Genomic DNA, 22,478 nt, shown 5'->3' with positions numbered 1-22,478 from the left:
GTGCGAGTCATGTTCAGTGAACTTATTCTATAATAAGCACCTATATACTAGCTATAGTCTCACCACACAAATGTCTATGAGAACAGACATCCTTCATAATGAAGCAAGCATAGTATGTACCGATATTTGCGGATTATTAATTACCAGTTAGTAATCCTACGACCAGGAACTATTTAAGTTTAGAGTTATCATCTTTTTAGGTCTCACTATTATGATCTCATCATAATCCATAAAAAGCTTTACTCTAAACTATGGTATATCTAATTTAAACACTTAAATAGATAGAGCCCGTAATAAAAACAAAACAAGTCTTTTATTAATATCAATGAAATCAAAACAGATTACATAAAAGTTATTCCTAAATCCTAATACATGATTGGACTTAGGACATATTCCTTTCATATATTATATTCAAAAATAGTTTTCCTCGGTGATACACACCTTCTTTCGAAATAATTCTTTAGTAGATTTATTATCCAGCGAATACCTTAATGGTAAACCCAGCACCTAGGCTTGGGTTACGGTATTGCATCACAATTCCAAATGGAAGAATATGACATTCACTGGAGTCACCGCATACGATGATCAGTCTTACTACGGAAAATCAGTAACCTTTTCTACTAGTATAAGGACGACACCTTCGTATTCCGGTTATAACCCTTACCGCATACGGGCTATGCGTCCCATTTCGGGTATACACACACTTCGCAGGTCCTTAGGTATATATAGTACCGTCTCCCACGGTACTAGCAGTCTCCCCAATACACGAAGTACTGGATCTCTACCCCTCCCTTGTCCTTTAAGAAATCCTATCATATCCCAAGAACTCGTACTCCTCGAGTTCCCAAAGCATTTAGCTTATTGATAGGCACAACTCATTTTGCTAGTATATATATATATATATATATATATATATATATATATACTTCCGAGAATTTTTGGAGGAAGTACTAGGATATTGTAAGTCGACCGTTGTCAACAGATAAATAAATGAGGGGGAGTTTCTTTTGAAACCATATTCTAAATATTTAAAATATGTCGAGATAATATTCTTCGACGATCTGAAATTATACAAATGATTTTCTGAAATTCAGAAAATATTTTAAATCGGGTTTTATGATTTTTAAATCATATTAAATCAATTAATAAATAGTTAATAATTAAATATTAATTATTAAATAATTAAACCTTGAATAATTATATTTTAAAATAATATTTGAAATAATATTCCTCAACTAATTTATGTTTAGATAATTAAAGTAATCTTTAATAATATAATTAATCGAGTTTGAAATGAATAATCATTAGAGAATACTTCTCCTATATTAAATTAATAACCGAAATAATATTCATTGTTCAAGTAAAAATATAGTTGAGGGAATACGATATTTAAAAATCGTTCTAAATAATTTCGAGGTATTTAATACTTCACAAGTGGACTTTAATCGTCCAAAACATCTCCAGAATGTCTCCCGGGTTTTCGTTTTAAAACTCCGACCGATTTTCGGTCTTATACATCACACTCATGGTAGTGTTAAAATATTCTACGACAGATATACATCGTAACACAATCGTTATTTATGTGAAAACTCAAATGCTTAGTATCATAACAAGCATCGCATTTATGCAAAAGATAGTAAAACAATCCTTTCACAATACAACAGTATATGGAGTTGGGTTCGTAAACTTGTCTGGGTACTTTGAGGTGGAGGATGCTCTAGGGTCCGCTCGAAAATCTATAACTATAAACATAAACTGTTTCGTGAGATTCCGTTCTTATTTACGGCGACTCGTACACACATGCTACTTATTATTCGTTATCTCCACCCACTTACCCTTATTATTCCTTTAAGTACTTATTCATGTTACGGTCGCTTTCTTTTTGAAGTACCTTATGTCCGTTTACATTTTCATCGTCGGCTCCACTTATGATTTCTACTGGTTTCTTAATCATGCAGTCTTGGTTCCGATATTTTTATAAAATTGAAAATTCTTTATTTTCACTTGATTTTTTATAGCAGTTAAGGAACTATATTTACTACTCTCTGTAAAAATTTCATGATTTATAAATATTATTAATTCGATCATTTCTATTCCCAAAGTTCTTAATTCGTAGAAGTTTTTGTCGCGTAAATCACTTTTAATAAAACGGTCATAACTTTTGATCCGTAAATCTGAATCAAGCGATTCAAGCGCCTAAACAATCCTTATAAAATTGTCTATCATAATCAAGTGTTATTTTTCAAGAAACTACAGTTTATAAAGTCGGGACTTTCTGCAGAAACTTAATATTGAGTTTTGTTCGTTTTAGCGAGATTACGATTACGATCCGAGTTTCGTTTACATCTTAAATCTCTATACTACCACCATTAATCATCAAATAATCATCCCAACACTAACACATCTCAAGAACATCATGTTCATGAGGCAAAAACCATCAATCTTATAACTAATTAACTAAACATCAAGATTACAACAAATCAACCACTAAAACTAAGTTTATGACTAGGTTTTCAAAGATTCTTGAACTTAAACCTTAAATAAAGATGGGTCAAAGATTTATACCTTTCTTGAAAGCTTGAGATGTGTTCTTGATAATGGTGAAGTCTTGGGAATGCTTGGTAGGTTTTTTGGAACCTAGATCAACCATTAAAATCAAGAAACCAAAGAAAAGTTACTATTCATACAATTCATTATCACTTTTCTTGAATTTATTTCACCCATCAAACCTCAATGAAATGGGATCAAAAATTTATCTTACCTTAGTTTAGGATGTATGAAGCTTGAGAATTAATGGTGGATTTTTTCCATGGCTAGAAGAGAGAGTTTTGAATTTTATTTTCTTGTTTTTCTTACTTGGACCGAATGAAGAAGAAAATGGGGAGAGAGAGAGAGAGAGAATTTTGTGCTTCTTAATTGCTTTTCTTGAAAGATTGTGTTATAAGATTTTTATATCTTCTAGTATATAACCTAATACTAGAAAATCTTGGCATATCTTAGGACATATCTTGCTAGCTTCCTAGGTTTACAAGCTAACTATCTAGTTTAGATTTTAGCTTTACTATTCCTAGCTTTAGGTCATCATGCTTCCTAGTTTAGGTTATTATTTTTTAACCTAGCCATGGTTAGTTTCTTATCATGGTTAGTTAGTTTAATTAGTTTGGCTCGATACGTTTATTTATTCGTTTACGCGTTTACTCGGTCGCTTATTCATTTTCGTAATAATTTCTCAAAAACGGTTCGCGGTGTAAATCCTTTCGTATACATTTTTTATGTTTTGAAGTATCGTTCTTTGATATAAATCTGTAGGATTTTAAATTCATAATTATATTATGATTCCCGAAATCCTTGATGTTTCGTTGATACGGTCATTTTTCAAAATTCGTTTTCTTCCAAAACTAATAGCGCTTACATACACTCATTTGGTACGTATATTTATGTTATCAACTCCGAAACTCAATTTCTCATGCACAACATAGTGTGGGCTAAAAAGTTTTTTCCCGTCTATCAGGGTTACTATTCATTAAGCGTTTTACAAAGTTTCAAAAATTTGAGTTATTACACTTTATTTCACTTTTTTTCTTGTATAAGGTATGGAACCAACTTGTCTATCACGCTTCAGGCGTTCTTTAGACATAGTATATCTTGAGGTTGTCATTCTATGACATTAATATTATTGGAGCATATGTAGCCGGTGTATGTGACACACTGGTCATCAAATAAATGAATTATCTTATGAACTTCTGGTTCATATTAACATCCTTTTTCAGCATCATGATGAGGCAACGATAATTCATTCTTATAAAAATATTCACTAACTATTTATTTTCTCCCCCTGATTTCAATCAAGTCATAAATAAATACATTGATGATTCTAATGCACTCCTATGTAATATATATCCAATGGTGGAATCGATTTTACTATCGTGGTGGAAAATCTATGATAACCAAATAATTTATTTATGACGGGGAGGAAATATGAAAACTTGTTTATATGATGCGAATCAATATATAATTGATACAAAATACTCAACAATTTTCATGGACAAGATAATACTCATTGTGAGTTTCACCAGCATTATATAATCACATATTCTAAATAATGAATTTCGCATACTTCAGGATGCGATTTGATAAAACTTGGTATATAATTATATTTTTCATAAAATATCTCATTGTACTATAGTGGGAGATTTTTATCTCATTTTATATCTTCATTAAGTCATTCTCAAAGATGATAAATCGTAACTATATCTTTGTTGGTGATCAATTATGCCTTACAAGAAAATAGCATATTTATCACTGAGAAAAATCTGCAGGTTCTTCAACAAAAGTTCATGTAAATTTCAATTATTATTCGCATCCTTATAAATTGATGGCTTGGCTGGTAATGTCCAGCTATAAAGTTATCAGTAAACTTCTGGTTTACTTCGAAATCAATTCCAGTAATTTTATAAAAAATATTCTTCAATTGTTTGGGAGAGTACAAATTACATCAATAATATACATGCCCTTTTGGGTAAAATGTATTTAAAAATAATATGATAAAATGTACATGCTCTTCAGGAGTCTTATACATGCTCTTCGGGAGCCTTATATTTAGAAAAATATATAATGAAACATTCTATATAATACTCCCCCGTTGAATGACTCATATTAGATATTATGTATTGATATTAGTCATCTTTATCTCATTTAAGAGAAATATATCTTATACACATGGTGAGAATATGATCAAAAGTGTTTGTAATATCATCACCATTGCTACATGCATGATCGATATCCTTTGATTTTCTAATTTTGTCATATTTACTCTAGGGAATGAAAGGGTGTCATTTGTTGCAATACATAATCTTTCTATCAATAATTTAAAAATAAATCACAATTAGTCACAATATCAACTTATGATTGTAACAACCAGATTTCATAACACTAACATTGTATCTGCAGGATACTATTTAATATATATTTATTCAACTAAATTTTATTATATCCAAACATTACACTATTCTTTATATAGATCCATCCTCCAGGGAGATTATATCATTTGGGATAATATCATAATTTGAATATTATACTAATATATCATTCTTTTGGAATGTAAACAAGTGTTTAAACATATAAAAAATGTGTGATAAAAAATAAAAAAATATATTATATAGAGACAACTTCTGGTTGTTATTAGATGCAACTTCTAGTTGCAATCATATACGGTCAATCTATTAAAAACAACGTCAAATAGGTGTTGTCGATAATACCAACATCATTTAACTTAAGTGGGATAAAAAATCACTTTTACAAATGCTAAGATTAAATCACAAAGGCACATAGTGATTTTATCATTTACCAAGATATCATATAAAGATTCGAAATATTACTTATTTGAAGTATGCATAATATATAAAACACTCTAATATGTGAGTAAGACAACTTAATGTAAGTGACATAGTGTGTGCGCATAAGCCTTCTCTTTCAAACGATAATATATAAAGTTTTGACTATCTCAAAATTTGTGGTGTTCTCAAAATAAAAAGATTAAATATGGGCATGCAAGGACCCGTGCAGCATATATTAATATGAGATACAAAGACAAAGACTAGAGATAAGGTCATACAAATTTACATAGATAAAAATGATATGGAACTTTCGTCTTTCTCATAGAAAAATTAGCTAAGTCATTAATTAAGCTTACTACCATTTTAACTCATATGAAATAGATAATGACTTGAGAAAAATCCATTTTTAGATAGAAAGGGGCACATGACTCATGACCTTTTAAAGATTAGGGCAATTTACTATCTATTAATTTGTACAATTTTTAGATTAGAGAGTCACTAATAACTTGTGATTTTTTAGATTCATTTTGAATAAATTGATCACATATAGACAATATAAATTTGTCTTCTGTCTTATTTATCAAAATAAAACAATGTAGTGCACGAGAAAGAGAACGCAAGTGAGAATCATCACATATTAAATTAATTCTACACATATTTGAGAGTGACATAATATATAAATCTATAGTTATCCACAGAAGGTAATCATTAAAATTATATATAAAACATGATCACTGTATAATATGGTAGAAAAAAAAATATGATTTTCATAGGAAAAACAAGTATCTTCACAAATATTCAGATTCCAAGAGAAACGAGAACAGAGATTTCCAATGTTTCAACCAATTCCAAAAGGGTTCAAAACAGTTTATTGAAATCCAAAATAATTATTCAAATCCAAAAGAGTCCAAAACAATTTACGCAAATACAAAAGTACGTATTCAAAATAATTTACTCAAATCCAAAAATATCCAAATAATGTGTTTAAATCCATAAGAGACTAAAGTATATCAAAATCAGTTTATACTAACTCCAAAACCTATATATATATATATATATATATATATATTATCCATGTAATAATATCCACGTATCCAAATCGGTCTATTCCAAAAGCAAATTTTAAAACATGTAAACATATAAAATGATTCAGTTTATGTACATCTGGATGAACTCACAACTTGCATGTATCATATCAAAAAAACTAAGTAGTTTAAGTTGTAGAAAATTAATGGACTATTCCAAAACATCTAAAATCTCTCAATTCTGATATATAACTAATTTAGTATAATTTTAGGAAAATCGCAAAAATAGCATCATTCAAACATATACATTTAGTATAGTACCATAAAATGAAAATAATGGTGAAGGGAGGCTTACCTTAAAGTCTTACAATTTGATGATTATTTTCAAGATTTCTTTCTTCAAGAAATTCTTTGAAAGACCTTTAATATCGGAAGAACAGCCCATTAGCAAGAACAATCTTCATCGATCAACACATTGAAATTTTACAAACCATAGTCCTCTTGAATAGAAGGTACACCAATCATACGAACAAAGTGAAAAGACATATATTATAGGTATAAAGCGAACCGTGCGAATAACTGACTTGTCTTATTATTTCTCATGTATCAAATAATGTACATGCACCTCTTTATATAGGACAATTCACATAGATTACGGATGCACTTAAAAGCCAAAGGTTGGTAAGTCTAAAAATTGGAGAGTTAAAGAGTTTAGGTAATCAGATGGTTAATAGGTATACAAGAAGTTATTCATATAATAATTATCCATAACCAATTTACCTTTAAATTTAATAACCGTGTTAAATGAATTTGGCGTGAATACACACTTTAAGTTGTGCTTGGTTGGGGTGAATGAAATGAAATGATTGTAATTAAAGGAAATAAATGGTAGTTGAAGAGAAGATTTGAAAATAATAATTAAATGGATAAAATTGTTATGATAAAAATTGTAAAGAAAATGGGATTAGTAAGGAATGGAGCATTTCATCTCAAATTGGGGTTGTTTAATTAAAACATAGGTGATTAAAAATTTAATGGGTGAAAAAATCAAAATTTTAGAAAATTTAATTATTTTTTACTTAAAATCTGGTTCCATACAATTTCATTTCATTTACTCCGATCAAATACAACATAAAGTCCAAAGTAATATCCACTACCGTAGGCATGTCACAACTCACTAAAACAAATAGTTGGATGGGAAAAAAGAAACAAACATGTGATGAAGGTGGATGAAAGAAGTGAAGGAGAGCAGCATTTGGGTACTTGCTAATGAACAGATTACAAACACATTGCAAGGAAGGAGAACTTAACATGGCTTCCAACTGGGAAATTTTATTTAACCAATAGAGATTTTCTCACAATTTCCGGCATGGATGCAAATTTTTATATCATCAAAAGAACTCAGTTTCTCATTACAACAGAACTGATTTGAGTTTCATACATGATATATATATATTTATATAATTATAGCAGCAACTCTTTCCCCTCAAAACCCTACCACATTCAAAATAAATGAAGGGAAACAGAAAACACAAAACGGCTGCAAATAAGTTGGATTACACTTGTCTATATTAGCCTCTAAGGGAGGGAAGATATAATAACGGTCTTAAGCCTTCTGAAACTGCCAGAAATCTACAAAAACTTTTCACCCCACTCTGCAAAAATTAAAAAACAAATAAGTCTTAATAATCATTCCTAGATATGCATTAGATATTAGGAGTATCATATGTCATATGTATTTTTAGGTTATATATTACCTTGACTTTACTGGAAATGGGGGCAATGCATACAGAGGGTAAGCACTAAACATCAGTCTGAGATGGCAGTACCTCAGCAACTGGTTGAACTCTTAGCATTTCCTTCCTTCAAAAGGAAATAAAAATTAATAAGTTCTTTACAGTGTAACTATAGTTTGTCATCCAAGACTCCAAAATTTTGAAAATATTAGACTACGGATTATGGGAGTAAGGAGTCCATGATACGACCAATTGATCAATCAATCGTGTACTCACCTGAACGAAATATGCTTTTCAACCATCTTCTCCTGTTCAGCATCGAAAGTAGTCCATTTCTCACCAAAAATAATTGAATCATCTCCATTTCCTATATCTGTCCATTGTAAGAGATTTTATGTTATAGTCTAGAATTTAATTCTGAACACCTTAGAAATAATGTAAAATCAACATTTACCTTGAACAAGGATATTAGATTCTTCAGAATAACCATTTAACCTCCAAAAGGCACGACCATCAACATCCAGAAAAATTGGCTCTGTTCTAACAGCTCTCGCTCTTTCTTTGGCTACACAAAAACGTCAGATACAATAAGACACATACCGCAACAACAAAATTGTGTACCTCAAAAAGAAACAAGACTTGTTGCTAACTTTATCTTAAATCTATATGGGCAATACATTTCCAAGTGGCGATCCTACATTTTATTACCTCCATCACAATGTAGTGTTCCCTCATTTGAAATTTTTTTGTAACTCGCATTTTGAAGGTAAAGAAATGGGAAAGAGATACTGTTCATCAACTTTAACTTTCATTAGTCTTCCGAGTCATTGTGTTCAAGATATATTACAATCCAAAAAAAATCTTCTCCTAACCCTTTAAGGTTTTGGAAGAGTTGACCATCTAATATGGTATCAGGGATTTCGTGTGAGATGGGTGAAGAGACAAAGATATAATATAATTGTCCATTTAAACCTCCTCCTAACACCTTTTTAGGATAGTTGGTAATTTCATGATTAATGAACCACTTTCTGTATGAACTCTCCTACAGTCAGATAGGTTATAGACTTATAGCTAAATTATAACTTTATAAGTACAATCTAGGCTCTATAGCATTTAAGATCCTCCAAGAAGAGTTCTAACTACTCAATTTCATATATAACTGTACATAATATAAAAACCAAGTTGATGGCATTATTTTCCCATATAAAAACTAATACAGTCATATTTAGTTGTGATAGTATGTTGAAATATTGAACATACTTTTAGGTACCATGCCCGTGGACTTCAACATCTCCTTGTGAGCTTGAGCTGCTTCACATTTAATTCGACGAACGATCTCATCATGCTCAGATATTGAAAGTGGAGCTCCGTCTTTCGCAATGATTGCGTTGGCAAGTTCATTCATAACTTTCTGCTTCATGCTCTTCTCCTGCAAGTAAGAAGATATTTACAGTCATATCCAGTCCACACTTCACAGGACCAAAAGACAAGCGACAGTTACCTTATCCTTTGCAGCAATAACTTTCTCCTTTGGTGGTTTTGCTGTTTTAGCAAACTTTGATTCCTGATCATTAATCCAATCTCTTATTTTTCTGAAAGAAAGTAACAAAAAAACCACATAAGGGCAAGGAAAAAACTTAGACAATAACATAATCAAAGGCATTAAAGACTATTCTTACACAGTTTCAAGGACTTCATCACATAAAAAAATTAATATCTTGAGCTTTGTTGATGCATCTAGAGCATAGTATCCACCAGCTTCTTTATCTAGAAAATCAATAGGAAGCGCTTCTATAGCATGGGGAGATTCAGATAAAAATTTCTTCAAAGCAAGCAACCATGAATTTTTCCCAAGGGATGGACTAAGTTTTTGAGGCCTGTAAAAATTGATATATTTAAAAAGAGAAGCATGTCATGAAAAAAAACAATTGAAGATGCAAACAGGCATACAAAATGTATAGTTGTACCTTGATTCGGACTCCTCGTTCAACAAAGTCAACAGTTGAATGTGGAATTGGACAACACAGGAGGGCTGCTCTGATTTTCGAAGTGTCTTACTCTGTCTATTCATTAACTCTTGAAGAATGCTACTCGGTTGTCCTTTCTTCATATTCAGAGTCTAACAAGAACATATAGAAAAATAGCAGAAACAGATTTTATACGAAGTACAAACAAAAATATCAAATCGCATGTACATTGACTCGGAACACCTTTTGGAATCCATAGAGTTACAAAAATAAACTGATTTAGATTTAAGTAAAGCAATGTCAATAAAAAATTATTGAAACTAAGTGCAAACTGATTAAGAGAATAATAAAAAATAATAGTTACTATTATTAACAAATAATTAGCTAAGTCAGCTAATAGCAGGAAAACGTTTCTTGATGTAGGATTCAGGATCAAGTGTTTAAAGTTGGAAAACCATAATTTAAAAAAGGTGATCAAACAAAAAAGTAGTTTTACAAGGAATAGAACTTTTGTTACCTCTCCGAATGCTGCACAGAATTCTAAGAGTTGCAGGGCATTACCAACATCTTTCAGTGGCAATTTAACATCACCAATAGTTGTTAATTCATTTCCAAGAGGCAATGTAATCTCAGCACCTAGATCTTGGCTTTTGAATTGCAACCCACTTATGTTGTCCTTGAGAGAATGCACACCTATATAATGTTTTACTTCCATTTTAGCTTTTTTCTTATCTGGTTTTGCAGAGTCATTATCCACACTTCTCTTTTTGTTTCCACGAGAATCAGCAGGGACATCCGGAGAAACTTTTGTCATACAACCATCTCCCACTTCAAGAACAGCAACCATTTCATCTGGTATTACTTCATTATAATTGCTAACATCCGAAAGTCTAGGTTTACTAGGACTGTTTTCAAGTGAGGCACCAGTACTGCAACCTTTTAAAGTAGCAGCATCCTTCTGATTGGCATACAGCTTCTTCGATGTTCCCTGCTTCGTTTTCTTAGGATTTTTATCAGGAGAAGGACAACACTTTGACAAGCTATCAATTTCTAGAGATCCACCTTGCATCTTTTCCTTTTCTGACTCTTTCAACTTCATAATCCTGGATGCACTCACAGCGGAAGTTGGAGATTCCACATTGACGTCTACCCTTCCATCAAATAAATTTTCCTTTTCTTTTTTTCTTGGTGAAGCAATTTCCTGTCAAGAAATACACACGAAACAAACATTTGTGCATCATACATTTCACTAATTTGATATTTTCAGATATAAAATTACATTCTTTTTACTACAATATATGCACCATCATACCTTTTCCGAAGCCCTCTGCGTTTTTGGAGAAGTCGCGGAATCGTTTTCAGAACCATTAGCAAGAAAAAGGTCGGAAACCAATTTGGTTCTACGGCACAGTACACCTGTAGGTTTTTTACCTTGTCTTTTCCTTGAGAGAAAAGAATTTACTGTCAGAATTGATAGTAAATGCTTAAAACACCAGATTATAAAAACCGAGAAAACAGACCTGCAGCAACTGCAGTTGCAGATGCCTCGGCACTTCGGACAATTCCATTCTTCCAATACCTTTTCCGAAGCCCTCTGCGTTTTTGGAGAAGTCGCGGAATCGTTTTCAGAACCATTAGCAAGAAAAAGGTCGGAAACCAATTTGGTTCTACGGCACAGTACACCTGTAGGTTTTTGACCTTGTCTTTTCCTTGAGAGAAAAGAATTTACTGTCAGAATTGATAGTAAATGCTTAAAACACCAGATTATAAAAACCGAGAAAACAGACCTGCAGCAACTGCAGTTGCAGATGCCTCGGCACTTCGGACAATTCCATTCTTCCAATACCTTTTCCGAAGCCCTCTGCGTTTTTGGAGAAGTCGCAGAATCGTTTTCAGAACCATTAGCAAGAAAAAGGTCGGAAACCAATTTGGTTCTACGGCACAGTACACCTGTAGGTTTTTGACCTTGTCTTTTCCTTGAGAGAAAAGAATTTACTGTTAGAATTGATAGTAAATGCTTAAAACACCAGATTATAAAAACCGAGAAAACAGACCTGCAGCAACTGCAGTTGCAGATGCCTCGGCACTTCGGACAATTCCATTCTTCCAATACCTTTTCCGAAGCCCTCTGCGTTTTTGGAGAAGTCGCAGAATCGTTTTCAGAACCATTAGCAAGAAAAAGGTCGGAAACCAATTTGGTTCTACGGCACAGTACACCTGTAGGTTTTTGACCTTGTCTTTTCCTTGAGAGAAAAGAATTTACTGTCAGAATTGATAGTAAATGCTTAAAACACCAGATTATAAAAACCGAGAAAACAGACCTGCAGCAACTGCAGTTGCAGATGCCTCGGCACTTCGGACAATTCCATTCTTCCAATACCTTTTCCGAAGCCCTCTGCGTTTTTGGAGAAGTCGCAGAATCGTTTTCAAAACCATTAGCAAGAAAAAGGTCGGAAACCAATTTGGTTCTACGGCACAGTACACCTGTAGGTTTTTGACCTTGTCTTTTCCTTGAGAGAAAAGAATTTACTGTCAGAATTGATAGTAAATGCTTAAAACACCAGATTATAAAAACCGAGAAAACAGACCTGCAGCAACTGCAGTTGCAGATGCCTCGGCACTTCGGACAATTCCATTCTTCCAATACCTCAACTTCTTCTGCATTCTCTTTGTATCTGTTCATGCCATGTAACTGATGAGCACTAAACTAACTTTTTATTAACATCTTTATAAGAACTTACTAAAATTTCAGCATTTATAACTTGATATACTTGCATAATATCCAACCTATTCAAGAGACATTTATGACAATACACCAATGTGCAAGGTTTGTTGTTTGTCTGATTCTTGCATCCAGCTGAAAAGCTCCTAGTTTTTTGACGACACTACAAACATTGAAACAAAACATATTAGGAACCAATAATATGAAAATGTTATAATGGAATACATGTATACTTTATGCAAACATTCCTAATCTAACAAAACAAAAACCAGTTTCTCAAATAATAGAATTTTAAAGTAATCAATAATCAGATGAGCCTGAACACCAAAACTCCCTAAATCAAAACTCACTAGTCATATACGTATCGAAACCTAGCATATTTATTATCAACTTATTAAACGGTGAGAGTAAAATATATACCATCCGAATTAGTTATACCATATATATATATTACACATTATATTTAGGGGGATGGTTGCTTAGAAATGAAAATTGGGGATGGGAATGAAGGGTTTGAGAATGATTTAACTCCCAAAAGGATCAAGGTTCCAATTCTGTACAACCAAACTATTAATCCAACCACTAACACATGGGATTAAGGTTCCAATTTTAAGCATACCCCTATAACCTAAAGAAAGGGTTTAGGTCTCAACCTAAACAAATAACTAAAATCTCGGCGTGCAATCAAATCATTTCAATATATCACCATAAAAACGTAAGGGCGTAAACCAAATAATAACAACATAAACAACAAATAATATATAACAAACATTTACAAAAAAGTTAGGGCACAAACCAAATAATATAATTCCATAAAACAAAAAACAATCTAGGGTTTATCACATATAAATTAAAATAATAAAAATAGTACCTGGTGACAAGTTTTGCCTCTTTCGGAATCATAAATCCTGCCACCGATAAGTCTTACTCCGGGGTTTGTTGTTCTCTGCCTTGTTTGGGATTTTGAATTGTTCTCGCCTGATGCAACTGTGGAACTTTTACTTTTAGCCATTGAATTGAGTACTTAAGACAAGATAAAGAAATGTGAGCAGACAGCAACTAGCAATTAGCAACGAATGTTGTGTGTGTGTTTGTGTCTGTGATTGTGTCCGTGTGAATGTGCTTATATACACATGAGAAATGTTTATTGTTGGCTAATCAGTGGGAGATATGAATCGTTTTGGAAAAGATTAATTTGGGAAATGGCGTTTGAAATTTTGAATCCCGCCGTTACAATTGTTAATGGTTTTTTTAGTTTTAAACCTTATCTCATATTATAATTACCAAGTATTATTATTTAGTTTAATATTTAAAATAATTTTTAAATTTTTTATTTACTATTTCAAGTTTATATTACTATACTTGTATATTAGTATACTTACATTCTATTATTATCATATTCAAATTTTCTTAAGATATTTATATGTCTCATTTTTTAATTGTTAACAAAATTCTTTTTAATGGATTAAATTTTATAAGGGTGTGGCTATTACTATTCTACAATAACAAATATTTCAAGATATGTTTTCTGGAATATAAAAATGTACTACAAAATTAAATTCAATTATAATTGATATAAAATCAATCATTTTATTGTTAACTAGTATGTGAAACCTAAGCATTAATGTGTAATATTAATCTACTAACATTTTATTAATATCGATGTTAATATTCATCATAATCAATAAAAATAGAAACATTTATCATAATATTTTAAATATTTTGAAATTTCTTATTTTGCAATTTCTTTCAAGCGTATTTAGAATAACAAAGTCAATTTGTTACGAAAGAAATTGAACATAAAGCTGAAAATTATTTTTTTCAATACAATAAAACTAGAATATTATTAGTTTTGAAAATAAAAAAATGACCAAAACATTTTATTTTTATCAAATCTCAAAAATACCCGGCACCTCAAATATACATGTTCGAAAATTTCAAATTTTATAAAATTCACTATGGTACACGTACTTATTCCCCTTTTTGTTTGAGATGAACACACATCATAAATATGCGTAGTCATTTAAAAATAAATAAAGAAAAAAAGAAAAGGCATCTGTAACATTTATTAAAATTTGTAAAAATAAATATACATTATTTAAAGACCAAATATTGTATCTTGATATGCAGAAAATAACGCATGAGTTAGTTTTTTTTATTAGCTATTGATCTTACTGTGACTGTTGATCTTATAGTAGTAGTTTTTTTTATTTCTTTTAAAAGAATGAATAGGTAATAAAATTTCATTCAAAGTTCAAACCCTTACACAAGTTCTGGACAAGTTCTAGACAAATTCCGGGACCATCATTATCTAGATTATTTTAGAACATTAGTAAAAGATAAATCTTTTATAAATCTTAACAACATTACAAGTTTTCAATTACTTTTTTATTGCTAAAAACAGCTGATAACCTAAAAGTTAAATTTGTTTCTTGTGTTTTAATAGAAGAGGAAAAGTAATAACAATTAGTTTAAAAATGTCAAATAATTGTTTTAGTGATGGTTCAATAATATGAAAAATCTATTTAATTTCATTGAAGAATGTATGATAAACTTATCACATTCATGATATATAATGAATAAATAGCTCTGCCACTATTTTACCACCAACATACTAAATATTTAAAAAGGAAAATATATATAGGGACACTCATCCATGAAACTCTAATATCATGACTCAAATCCATTGCCAGTTAGAAGGCAACCATTCTACATTTGACAGCACTAATTTTCATAAATATTTAAATGAATGCAGACACTAAGCACATGAGTCATAGTTCAAGTACTAGTACTGCCATTTCTCTGAACCGGTTTATAAAGCACAACCGTAACATACTTTGCACGGAAGCGATGGGTGATTCCGAGTGCCACAACTGATCGCGGAGCTTCTCTGTTTTCAAGGTAGAGATGATTGAGGACAACGTTCTGGGGCAATGGAACAGAAGTTGGAGCATCTCCTCCTCGACCAGGTGGATGGTTTAGCAAGGTGTGCTGCAGGTGCGGGGGGACCACAGGAGGTTCTTGTCCTTCCTCTGCATTGCCAGGGTAAACATTATTGTAACTAGCATCAGGAGATCTTGGAACTTCAAATCCCGCTACAGTTGGTTCTTCCTGTAAAATTGTTTTATGGTCAAGAATTATTTATTTGGTACTATAACTAATATGTACAATTCTTTGCATCTTACTTGATTTCCTCCGTAATTATTGTTCATATTTGAAGAGGTAACAACTAGCTATCAGAGCAAAACCATCAAAATCGATTAGTAACTGTACCTATGATTTTAAGAGGAAAAAGGAAAACAATTTCATCAGTAACCATAATTAAATGCTATACAATTTCCGGATTAAAACTATGGCACTGCTCATACATACATTATATATAACCAAGATTCACAACAATAAAATGACTAGTGTAATAAGTCGCACAAAATATAAACAAAACAAATTTATCACTTTTTATGGATACAGCTCAATCACATTCATTCAACACTTTCAGCCAATGTAGTTCCTGCAACTATTTACCATATAACCTAAAAAGTACCATATAGCACATACATGCTGTGCAAGTAGTAACCCTCATTGTACCGGTTGATGTGGCGATATAGCTAAAAGTGGAATTTACTAGAATAAATTTAAAGGATGACACCAATTCACTTTGAAAAAGTTTTGTAAGCCGACTACTGAAATAGATAAACTTACAATATACACTGAATCTAAAAGAAACAAGAGAAATTTCAACAACAATTTAGAAGCCTCTTCATTCCTCTATTGATATACTGGTTATGACCAGCTTCAGGTACTAAAAAAAGATCACACAACTGTTTTCCATGTAAGCGCTTAACTTATAAACAAATTTTCTGTAACGTGCATGCATGATCTTTTTTTTTCTTGCTAATATGCATGATTGATCCTTTTTAGTTGTTTTAGTGTTAAAGTCTCAAGCACGGCGACAAGAGTTAATAGCACACCCAAGGAACAGGTCATTTACTAAATAATATTCTTTACATAATGTAAATTATATAAATTTGTCTCGAGTACGTACTAAATATTCTTCATGCATATTACATAGAATATGTAAATTACTTGGTCTCTATTCATGCATACTCGCGTCCGATTCATCAAAGATAAAGTTCGAGATACTGTGCTTGTACCCAAGACCCGTGTTCAGTGTCACTACTCCGTCAAACTCCATATATAATAATTGCCAATAAAACAATGCACAATTGATAGAAAATTGTGAACTTAAAGCAACTCCATAAAATGTCATCTAAGATGAGTGAGAGTGTGGTGGAAGTACGAATCAATAGCACCCATGAATCAGAAATTAAATTTAGTACTTGAAATATATGTGACGATTGGTGTAACTCAAATATTCAAAAGGTGTACACTAATTGGTAAGTTGGACAAAATTGAAGGGACTGACGTTTTTACAGCAATCCTGCGAACCAGTAATACATCTCTAAAAGGAAAAAGATAGTGGGTCCATCCATATACATTAGAGGAAAACAAAATAATGGGAACTTTATTTGAAGATTAAAATATACACAATTTACTTGTTTAAGAGATCTGAATCCTCTATACTTAATATAATGTAACTGATCAACCAAGAAAAAGATTTCACAAATGAGACGGCAAACAATAATAATAATTATCATTATTATTATTATTATTATTATTATTATTATTATTATTATTATTATTATTATTATTATAATAATAATAATAATAATAATCTCAAAAATGATAGATTGTATTAACTTTTTCAAAACAAACCCTTCGTACAGTATTTCTTCCCCACTTGGCAAATAATATGTTTCTTTAAGAGAAAGACAATAAACAATTCAGTGGTTCCACTTATCTCCAACCACCAAGTACCAGCATGCTATTAAAAGCTACTGGATCATCTGACTGCACTTAGTACAGTCAAGCCCAAGGAGAAAAGAAAGAGTTCTGGCGAGTGCATACCTCCAATAATTGTTGTTACTGATTTCTAGGCAATTAGTGTGTGGACTGTGGACCTAAAAATTTAAGCACGTATAGGAGAACTATTTCAAGAACATTCTCACACTATAAAGATGTAGTAATATAAAACATTGTGCAGCTTCAAAAGAGTGCAACTTTACTTTTTTATTTAATTTCAGCAACGGGAAATGTCGATGGTCAATTAATTACTATTTAGTATTATAATATGTCGAAGGTCAAGTAATTACCATTTAGTATTATAATTTTCTTCTTCCATCCCGTGCAAGGCACTTAAGTGTCAACTTCCATTAAGGTGTTGGCGTGTTTACTTGTGTTCCATTTGTTCCTACCAACTTCCAGTGTTCCCTACTACGTACCTTCCGTCTTTTATATAGACGTTATTTTTCTATTTAAAGAAAAAAATTAAAGAGTCGTCAGTGGAATGATTATTGATAAGGAAGGTTTTCTGTACAAAAAATCAGAAAGAAGTGGAAAATAGAAGAAATATTGGCGCCTGAATCTCTTAATGGAATGGTAAGGGTTTTAAGAGAATCCCAATCTTAACTTCTCTTATTTACTAAGGCAGACAATCCTACCTCCATAATAAGAAGCTGTATGTACAATATTACTTTCCAAGCCAACTCACAAGGTATCCAATTCAGCATTAGATTTAATATGACAATCCGCAAATTTAGTTTGTAAAGTTACATTGACCCATCTTATATTATATCTGCAGCTCCCACAATCTCGTAACTACTTTAATTGACGTTCAGGTTTCCAGCATGTAAGAGGTATAGACAGGAAGCTCACACACAGCTGACTAAAAACTCTAAAGATACTATGACTATTCATAGTTTAAATAAATACTGTCTAAACTAGTACGTCAACAGTTACCAAACCTTAATCTTCTTCTTTTTCTCACTTTGCTAAGTATCAATCTTACTATACACTAAACCATGCGAACCTTTAACATATATTCTTCTGCTAGTTCACTATTCAAATGGATTGACTATGAATTTTTCTCTCAAGTGACTGGCTCAGACATTGGTAATAACTTAGAATTTCCTCTTGCTGTAGAATAGAGTTAAGATGAAGCGGATAAACACGCATCTCTGCAGAAATATCGGTGTAGATACGATAAATTTGCAGATATGAATTTCAATATTACCCGATTGCTTCATAATATTAAACTTTGAAAATAGTTAAAGATAAATTCTCGTTATATAGGAGGCAAGGAGAACCAAAAGTAAATACCTCAATAAGGAAACTACTAATAAGAAATTTTAGAAATGGCGCTTTCATAATTAGGGATTTAGGGTTGAATAAGTTTTATTGTGCTATCGGGGTTGGTTATGGAAATAAGAAACTCCTGCAGGTGATATGTAATTACAGAATAAATTAAGGCAAGTGAAAACTTCTGAAACTCTTATGGGAAGATTTGCAAATTTAAGAATTTTAAAGGCTTCAAAAACACCATGGTTAAAAGTAAATAACAAATCTTTGGGGTACTACTTGAAGTTTCCTGAGATGTGATGAACAATTTTTTTCTTTCGTCAGGCATCAATTACGCAACCATTTGGAAATTTGTAATCTAAAAGTTAAATAGAAAGAAATAAGGTTAATTAATTTACCTGAGTAGAAATAAAAGTCAGTTATAAGCCTAAAAAGTACACAACTAATATATTTTAGTACATATAATATGACATTTTGGTATATATATTTCTCAATCTAATATAACGAATTAATACTTTATACTCTTACTGGACCTTAAATGATAAAACAAAAAACTGAGGAAGCATTTAGCAAGATTATTATTACTTTAGTCCATTAGTCAAGTTAAAACCAGATAAAACCTACGATATAATCGAGATCATTACCATATCAAGGTTTAAATGTACTATTTATATTTGTATTGATAGATCAGGCTTTTACTTAGATTAGCCTCTTCTTGGACTCTTTATTATGTTGGGACTTGTCTTTTGAGCTCAGATTTCCGGGTAGCGGTTGAGTTGGAATTTTATCATTCAAGTTGTTCTGTTTGTTTACTAACATTTTCATCACTTAAGTTTTATTACATTACTTGTTCCACATTCTTACAAATAGTTGGATCTTAATTCTTATTCCAAGAAAAACATCTAGGTATTTCAATTATTTCTTGATTTGTCCAAAAACTATTTAAAAGGTCACAATCAATATTCATGAAAAAATATACTTTAACAACACAGCTAAGATCCGGACTAATTGGAAGCTATTCACACATTGCAGTTGGTATGTTTCATACAAAACTACTTTGATAAGCATTTTAGTCGGGGAAAAAGTAAATACCCATAGGCATTGCAAGATAATAGTGGAGATATTAATGAAAAGGACTTGAATTGGTACCAACTAAACAGAATATATCAAACTCGAGCACTGACCTTATGTGTCTTTTAACCACTACCATCATATCAGGTTAACATGTAAGCTCAAGAAAGAAATCATTTTGAGTAGGAAGGATGAGGGAAAAGTATATTCTAGTAAACTTGAAGCAAGTTCTGATTCCTACTAGCGACACTGACACGATAAGAATGACGTAGTTAGATTCCGTTACAGTAAAAAAAAACAAGAGGAGAGACACAACCACTAACTGGCAAAAGTATCCACAAGAACAAGAGAAGTGCCCCAATGATAATTATATTTTCCGGAAACTATGCGTCCTCCAAACCTTTCAGAAAAGTAGTACTAAACAACTTTCCTGTATAAGATCCACACTCTGCATAATGAAAAACTTGAAACTAATTCAACAAAGTTAATAAGCCCGGAGTATGCTGACATAATAGATATAATAAATAAGATCTGAATGTCGATAGATTATAATCTATAGGAACTAATGATGTCATAGATGTTTCCATATCTAATCTAGGCATAACTCCACCATTGGCGACTTGGCAGTCCGGTAATTAACTTTAAAGATTTATCTTGTATAGAAATTGATTTTAAGGGGTGGTATTCAGTCATTTCTCTGTATAGAATGATGGATTGTTCCTATTAGTTCTCTTCCGCTTGTGGTCTGCGGAGGTGTATGGAAACGTATAAGGTTCAAGGAAACCTGTATATATATATTTCAGTGTGCTAGAGTTACAATACTCTTTAGACACTGTATCGTGTTCGGTACAGAAGTACCGGTGCTCAGTTCTAGTGATGGTTACTCTGAAGTCGCCATTAATCCTAGACCACTACAAACATCTATATGTGTGGAGGCATTAATCATCATATACATTTTGTTAATAGGTCATAAGTATATGAATATCCTTTCATCACCTAAACACAAATAAATAATACAACTTGTCCTGATTAAGTCAATTCTTTACTGGCTCTATGAATCACCAGTACATCGACAAGTTTACTGCTAAAAAAGCATCATGATAACTATAAGAAAAATTCATTCAACTTCTTACATGCAGAGACTGTGAAAGAACGAAAAAATTATCAACCAATGACTACACCTAAGCACATTAGCACAAAGACTATTAATGCCACAACACAAAAAAGAAACAAATTTACTAAAGAAACTAAACGCATTATACGCAGTCACTGCTCACATATATAAATAACATATAAGCAACAAGTTCACACTTCAATATAATCATAAAAATTTAAAATTTATTTTGCAAATCATTTTCAAATTAAACACTTCACATATTTAATTGCAATTCTTTCAAACCAATGCACAAATGTCCCAATTAAGAAAAAACCAAAACACAAAACGAACCACTAAATGCACGAAAAACATAAAAGACAGAAAAAAAAACCTGATTCACTGAAGCCCTGGCCCTTAAAGAATACACCAACACAACACCAATAACCAAAGCCAGAAGCTCACCTGCACAATTCACACCAACCACCATTAAAATCAAAATCAACACAAACCATTTATGAAAAATCACAAATCACACAAACCCAACTCTCAAAATCAAAACTTTTTCACAACAAAACAAAAAAACACAAAAACAAAGCAAAAAAAACATAATTCAAATTCATAAAAATTAAATTAAACTAAGATAAACTGAAAAAAACCCATTAAATAATTAAGAAAAAAATCATACCCTGAAAGAGAGAAAGAGCTACAAATTCATAAAACATATAGATACACAATCGAAAGATGACAAATTTGCCTAGAACAGACCGTCAAAAGAATCGTATACAAAAAAAAAATGTGTGTATCCAAATTATAATATAAAATGCAATAAAAATTAAAAACCCGTATATAATTCGTCTTTACAAAATCACTAACCTTATAGAATCAGACTAGTTTTCTTGCAGAAACACGCAAGAATCTGCAAATTATTCCTCTAAATTCTCCCTTATTAATACGTTTATAAGTTTGTCAAGGAAGAGGTGTCATTTGGGCTTAACTTGTTTTGGGCTTAGATGTGAATGGACTTTGGAACCGGACCACAAAGACAAGGGCTGCAAAACATGCTTCAAGACCTCCTTTTTTGGCTTTTCAAACTTAAATTTTTTAAAATATATGATTATTTACGAAAAAATGACTAAAATACCTCTTTAGATGTCCTTTTGCCCAAAATACCCATTTTAAAAAAAGATGCTCAAAATACCGATCAGATACTACACTGATACTGGAATATTAGGATGATACGCCACTTTTAATGGAGTATCAGAATGATAGTCCTTTGTAGTAGAGTATCACGGCGGAATATTCCTCTATCAGTAGAGTATCAGTCCTGATA

At 31.6% G+C, this 22,478-nt stretch overlaps 2 protein-coding genes across 6 annotated transcripts; both read right to left on the bottom strand.

The window, feature by feature from the left end:
- Positions 1-7,741: 7,741 nt before the first annotated feature.
- Positions 7,742-13,975, bottom strand: LOC141693316 (uncharacterized). The gene is made up of 17 exons (XM_074498378.1): positions 13,658-13,975; positions 12,852-12,949; positions 12,653-12,739; positions 12,386-12,574; positions 12,119-12,307; positions 11,852-12,040; positions 11,585-11,773; positions 11,377-11,506; positions 10,582-11,265; positions 10,065-10,216; positions 9,777-9,974; positions 9,599-9,689; positions 9,358-9,526; positions 8,552-8,662; positions 8,374-8,470; positions 8,119-8,224; positions 7,742-8,016 (listed from the first exon to the last, which is right to left on the bottom strand). The coding sequence occupies exons 1-16, from the start codon at positions 13,796-13,798 to the stop codon at positions 8,164-8,166; spliced, it is 2,775 nt and encodes a 924-aa protein (XP_074354479.1). The 5' UTR covers positions 13,799-13,975; the 3' UTR covers positions 7,742-8,016; positions 8,119-8,163.
- A 1,426-nt stretch (positions 13,976-15,401) lies between these two features.
- On the bottom strand, positions 15,402-22,159 carry LOC141692652 (SNF1-related protein kinase regulatory subunit beta-3). 5 transcript variants are annotated; one of them, XM_074497562.1, is made up of 4 exons: positions 22,022-22,159; positions 21,540-21,610; positions 15,972-16,019; positions 15,402-15,897 (listed from the first exon to the last, which is right to left on the bottom strand). In XM_074497562.1, exons 3-4 carry the CDS (start codon positions 15,996-15,998, stop codon positions 15,565-15,567), a joined length of 360 nt encoding a protein of 119 aa, XP_074353663.1. In that variant the 5' UTR covers positions 15,999-16,019; positions 21,540-21,610; positions 22,022-22,159; the 3' UTR covers positions 15,402-15,564. The 5 variants fall into 5 exon arrangements, with proteins under 5 accessions (XP_074353663.1, XP_074353662.1, XP_074353660.1 ...); XM_074497561.1 differs by having other exon boundaries at positions 15,972-16,053; positions 22,022-22,150; XM_074497559.1 differs by having other exon boundaries at positions 15,972-16,059; positions 22,022-22,147.
- Positions 22,160-22,478: the final 319 nt, after the last annotated feature.

This window comes from Apium graveolens, chromosome 10 (genome assembly GCF_009905375.1).
Source record: "Apium graveolens cultivar Ventura chromosome 10, ASM990537v1, whole genome shotgun sequence".
NCBI classification, from domain to species: domain Eukaryota; kingdom Viridiplantae; phylum Streptophyta; class Magnoliopsida; order Apiales; family Apiaceae; genus Apium; species Apium graveolens.
The sequence above is the reverse complement of the archived record's forward strand: the minus strand, read 5'-3'. Positions and strand labels throughout refer to the sequence as shown.

What these genes read in the sequence shown, in the direction of transcription:
- LOC141692652 (XM_074497558.1), bottom strand. An exon ending in ATAATTACGGAGGAAATCAA is followed by an intron (nt 15,898 to 15,971) that starts GTAAGATGCAAA and finishes ACAATTTTACAG; the next exon opens with GAAGAACCAACTGTAGCGGG.
- LOC141693316 (XM_074498378.1), bottom strand. Translation starts at nt 13,798, where the DNA reads ATGGCTAAAAGTAAAAGTTCCACAGTTGCATCAGGCGAGAACAATTCA. An exon ending in TGCAACTGCAGTTGCTGCAG is followed by an intron (nt 12,041 to 12,118) that starts GTCTGTTTTCTC and finishes TTTTCTCTCAAG; the next exon opens with GAAAAGACAAGGTCAAAAAC. An exon ending in CACGGGCATGGTACCTAAAA is followed by an intron (nt 8,663 to 9,357) that starts GTATGTTCAATA and finishes GTTTTTGTGTAG; the next exon opens with CCAAAGAAAGAGCGAGAGCT.